At 39.8% G+C, this 5,393-nt stretch overlaps 1 protein-coding gene across 5 annotated transcripts in view; it reads left to right on the plus strand.

The window, feature by feature from the left end:
• The window catches only part of TANK (TRAF family member associated NFKB activator), a 30,027-nt gene extending 24,700 nt beyond the window's left edge, over window positions 1-5,327 (plus strand). For 3 of the 5 annotated variants that reach the window (XM_068195670.1, XM_068195669.1, XM_068195673.1), the window contains one exon: window positions 2,231-3,732. In XM_068195670.1, the coding sequence (XP_068051771.1) occupies window positions 2,231-2,398 (168 nt within the window). In that variant the 3' untranslated portion in view covers window positions 2,399-3,732. Of the gene's footprint in view, window positions 1-2,230; window positions 3,733-5,179 lie in introns of those variants that run through there. The other 2 variants (XM_068195672.1, XM_068195671.1) reach the window with 2 other exon arrangements.
• Window positions 5,328-5,393: the final 66 nt, after the last annotated feature.

Here is a 5,393-nt window from a genome sequence, read left to right on the forward strand (position 1 = left end):
GGGTGGTTATGCTGCTTACAGCTTCTATCATCCCTTCCAAAAATGAAGGAAAAGCCAAAAAGTAGGGAATTATATACCTCCTTTTTTTTCCTAGTGTAGATAAAACTTTCAAGTATTTACTACATATGTTAACTTATAAAATGGAAAACCCCATAAATGCAATAGATTTGGCAACAGCAAGTTCTTGGAACTGCTCTCAGTTGGTGTAATAAATTTAGCTCTTTCCTTCTATTTGGATACTAAATCTAAAAACTCAGTACTGTTTTCTTAGAATGTAACTTTAAAAAAAAAACGTGACTGAAAAGAGCAGTAGATTAAAATAAACATGGATATTAGTGAACCAAGGATTTTACAGACTACATTTAGCTGAGACTTTCATATAGATGCACATTTTATTGGTATTTGCAGTTTGAGGGAGTTGTTTCCACCAAAAATACTTCTAAGTATGTTCATGATTTTAAAAGTAAATCAATAGTCTATTAATCTCAATATTAATGTTTTTGAAATTGAATGTCTGCTTAAGTAGAACCTTGTTCTGACAAGGATATTAAGCACAAGCATAGCACTCAAGAAATTGAAGTTAAGTGCCTGCGTGTGTGGGTTGCTGGATGGGTACCTCCCCTCGTTATGTTTCCAAGATGACAAATAGTTTTTACAATACTATTTTATCTTTTTTTTCAAACGGTGCTTTAGATTATATCAGAAACAAGTAATTCTAAACACATTTATGTAGTGTGTATAAGTGTGTTAACTTGTTTAAGTATGTCAGTGTCTAGATAGATTTAATATGCAATTTACACCAGAAACATACAATAAGTAGACTCTTTGAGCTGAAAAAAGTGGTGTGATTGCACTTAATTACTAATTAGTCAATTTAATTATATGGATTGCTGACCATAATGAAAGACAGTAAGTCTGCTATTGCTGTGTGATAAGCTAAACACTGTTTAAATACAGAATGGGCAGGAAATTGACTCCCAAGAAGTTCAGAGTGGTTTAAACAGAAGGTTTAACCGCTGTGAAAGTCAGCTTAGTTGTATAGTGGGTTTACTGTGGGAGAAATAAACAATAGATTCTAACTATTTGGCATGATGAAATTTAAAGAAGATATAAAAATTAAAAGTCTTGAGTATCAGTAGCAAGAAATTTAAAATTTCTAAAGAAATTACTTTGTATTCTTCCTTGCCTTCCTTCCCGTGTATGAGTGAAGCAAGAGGAAAAAACTGAGCCAAAAAAAACCCTGTAGGGCACACTCTCTTCTAAGTTCCATCCCCACATAAAGCTCGTAGCAGCTTGCTGCCATTCTTTCTACTTCATACTCACAACAGGATGCATTTGTTTTTCAAGTTACTCAAAACCTGATTGTCCTAGCCATATAATTTAACTATTTGATCTTATGTTGCTAATACTAAAGTTATGAAACTTAAGTTTTAACTTTGAAAACTGATAGAAGACTTTTTGATTTCTATTTGATACGATTCTAAATAGTGTACACTCTGGGCTTAAGTGGCTGGAATTCCAATGTTGAATAAACAGACTTGCTGGCTTGAAACTAACTATCTCAGGGACCAAGAGCAGTGCAGCTGCTGAACCAAATACAACGTAGCTTATAGAATTGCCTGAATGCATGGATAGATATCCATGGTTCCAGTGAGTTTGATGCTGTCATAGCAGTAGGAATCCCAAACAAGATTATTTGTGACACATTTATACTAAAAGGCAGCCAGAGCAAATAAGTACCTTAAGCCATGACATGGATGTAGTAATTTTGGAAGTAAACTGAAAACTAGTTATGTGTGAATAAGAACAGAAATAAAATACGAATCATATTAACTCTGTACAAGAAAGATTTTATTCTAAGGTAAAAATGTATTTTCTCATTTCTGCTAAATGACTATTGTGTACTATGACTTCTTCAGTAAAATACTGAAATGCAAAGTTAAAGAAAAGCTTTAGGATGTACCAGACAGATATTACAGAATTCTGCTCCTAGCAGTATTTATTGTTAATAGATAATAAGGTATTTTTAAATAATTGCAAGGATAGAGTGTTTATAGAACTTTAAAAAAAACTAAGTACTATCTTGCTTTTCTTAAATGAGAACTTTCAAGTTAACATCTCTGGCCAGGCAGGTGTAAAGGAATCCTAATTTAAAGAGACAGGTATTTTTTTTAATATAAATGACTGCATAATGTAAACCTCAGCAATAATAATTTTCTGTTTCTTTTAGCCCATTTGGCAGCCTCAAGACAATGATTTGCTGGCACAAGCATATGCAGACTCTGAACTGAATCAGTGTGGAATATGTGAATTCTGTCGAGAAGTTTTCCCACCATCTCTAACATCTAAGGAAGATTTTCTTCGGCATCTCAATTCCCACTTTAAAGTACAGTCTTAATGTATGAGAATTCAATGGTTCACTGTTTTTGCATACATTTATACATTTTTTTTATTCAATAGATATGATAAGAGTTTAAGAATTAAGACTTCTTGTAACAAGAACTCATGACTGAAATTGTTTGTCAGATAAGTACATTTTTCGTTGTCTTTTGACAAGGCAAAATGAAACTAAGTCACTCAGTACTGTAATTCACATTATTGCTTGTTATGCTTCACTATTAACTTTGAGAGTGATGTCAAACACGTTTTTTGCCCAATTAATCTTTGCCTGACTAAGCCTGAATTTGTGACTATATTTATGAATGTAGACTTGCAGGATTAGTGCCTTAATCTGATGGCAAAAATTGGTGTAATGCTAGGATTTTTTTACAATATCCAGTAATGTGCTTATATGTTCTCCCTGAAGTAAACAGGAAAAGAAATATGCCCTCATTTTTAATTTATATGATATAATTTCCAAATAGTGAACCTCTTGATTCAGATTCTTGTAAAATTATCATAATAGCTGAATCCAGGTGTGCCAGAATTAGGATAGGTTTGTACATTAGTAACATAAATGAGTGGTTGACTTTCCCAGATGAATTTTTTACTAAAGCAAGTAATCAAAAGTAACATGTAAATGACCCTTTTGGCAAAATGGAACAGTAATGATTTTATGAATATCTGTTTCATGTTATAAAAAAATTATTATCTTGTTCATGTACCTTTATAGCATTAATAATTACTAAGAATGTTTTCAGGGAACAGGTTATATTAATATGAAGGATAGAAAAGGTTAAACTTTCCCCAAAACTAATAATACCAAAGATTATTTGCCTTCCTTTCTGGTCTGCTATGCTGGATTACCCAAGTCTGGTACAGACTAGAAAGGAAAGGGGAAAACCTAATCACCTAAATCTCAGTGAATTTATTTTTAACCTGAATATAGTGGCTTTCTCAATGCAATTAAAATTTGTGTTTAGTTGAAACACTGAAGTCTGTTAAAGCTTGCACATTTTATGGATTTACTGATATCAAATTTAAAAATAGGGGTGTTGCCAAGTATTTTAAATTAATGATAAAGGCTGCTTGCTTTTTGCATTTGAACTGAATATAGAGTTTAGCCCTGATACTGATAATTAGCATTAATATTTTCATAGCAGCAAAGCACAACACTTTTTCTTTTTAAAGATTTGTTTGCAGGTGACAAATTTCTGGAAGAATTAACACCTACGTAATTTTTAGAAATGGATTTTTCTGCAATTATTTTCTCTATTTTAAACATGTCATGTTTGTGACGGGCTGTCAACAGCGTGTACTGTAATAAACAGCACTGTACAGTGCACGTCTGCTTTATGACCTGGAGGAAGAGTTTGTTACTCGTGGGAGCTCTGCAGCCCGTCGGTGCACAGCGCTGAAGAGGCGACGTTCGGCCGCGGCCGCGCCGTGCGGAGTGTGAAGCACCTCCCCGGAGAGCGCGGCTGGGGGTGGTGCCCAGGAGAGGCACAAGTTCCAGCCTTGGGAGGAGAGAAGGGGATTCGCACATCTCCAGCCGGCCCGACCCACAGTCCGACTCGTCCTCTCAACCGTGAAATTCGAGCTCAGAAGCTCGCGTTATTAAGGGATGCACAAACTGCGAATCACCTTTGAAGAAAATAAAGTCATCTGTTTCTCCCCCCCGCCCCCACGCGTGGATGCGGTTCCCCAGGAGCCCTCGAGCTGGCAGAGCCGGGAGCCCTGCGCCGAGCCCGAGTCCCCGCGCGGGGACAAGGCTCTTTGTTGCTGGAGGCAGCCTGGGGTCCGTCGCAGCCAGGGCACAGCGGGGAGGGCGGCAGGAGGTGGGGAGAACACGCTTGACCGAAGTGTCGTCGACCAGCAGAACCCATCCATCTCCCACTGTGAGGGCTCCTGCCTAGTGCGGCGTTTTAGGAAGCCGTTTAATCCTGCCTGGTAAAACTGTTGCTGCCTGAGGGCATCCAGATAGGCTCACCGATCAGACCACTGCGAGGAGCACTAGTTTAGTTTTTAAATAAGCAATAAGTAAGTAAATAAATAAATAAATATCACGCTAAGCAGTCGTGAGCGACTCGAAGTGGGAGGCGAGTGCGGTCCCTGAACGGGCCCCCCTTATACAGCTTTCCTGGAGGCGGCTGCTGCTGCCAGCAGGGACATCTGCTTTATTACACTCACCAGAGGAGGCTCAGTATTCCTCCCCTTCCCTCCCTCTTCAACACAAACTCAACCCGGCAGAGGAGGTTGAATCCAAATGGGAAGTAGAATGTCATTAAAAATCATAAATATGGTGGAAGGAACTTGAGAGGACCGGAAGAGCAGCAAACTCGTGCCAAGGTGTTCTACCCAATTCCAACTCGGCCAGGGCCAGCGGAGCCCTCGCCAGGGCAGCCCCGGGGCTGGAGCAATTTCAGGGCTCCCGTACGAGTTCATTGTCACCCCGCCCCGCGCTGACGGTGCGCGACGCGTGAAGCCCCGCGCTCTCAGGCAGCGCTCGCAAGGAAACAAACTGCTCCCGTCTCCTCTCGGGAGCTCTCTGAGGGACACTGCGGCGGAACGGCTGCCTCAGCCTGCTGCGAGGGCTCGGTGCCGGCGGCCGGGTAGAACACATGTAGCTCCTCTGTCTCTCCGGCTAACTCGACAGCTGCTCGTAGCTCCAGTAATTAGACTGTCATTGCTTGTTAGAGGAGAGGAAAACGCTCCTATGACAGATTCCACGAGTTCTCTGGTTTTATTTAAATCTCGCAGAAATCACCAGAGCATTAACTGAGATTTCTTATTTCTCTAGAATCAGAAGGAAAGAAGTTCCCTCTCCGATCTCGCACTCCAATGAGATCTCTCTTCCGACTCCCATGAAACAGTGAATTCGCTCTAAGAGGCTGAAGAAGTTACCTTCCTTCCCCTGCCTACCTGGGAGGAAGAGGGAGCTTCCTGGCCTTGTGAACTCGCTTTTTAATTCCCTTCCCCGCATGGCTATATCTAACCAGATAATAGAAATGCAG

Source organism: Anomalospiza imberbis, chromosome 7, assembly GCF_031753505.1.
Source record: "Anomalospiza imberbis isolate Cuckoo-Finch-1a 21T00152 chromosome 7, ASM3175350v1, whole genome shotgun sequence".
Taxonomy (NCBI): Eukaryota; Metazoa; Chordata; class Aves; order Passeriformes; family Viduidae; genus Anomalospiza; species Anomalospiza imberbis.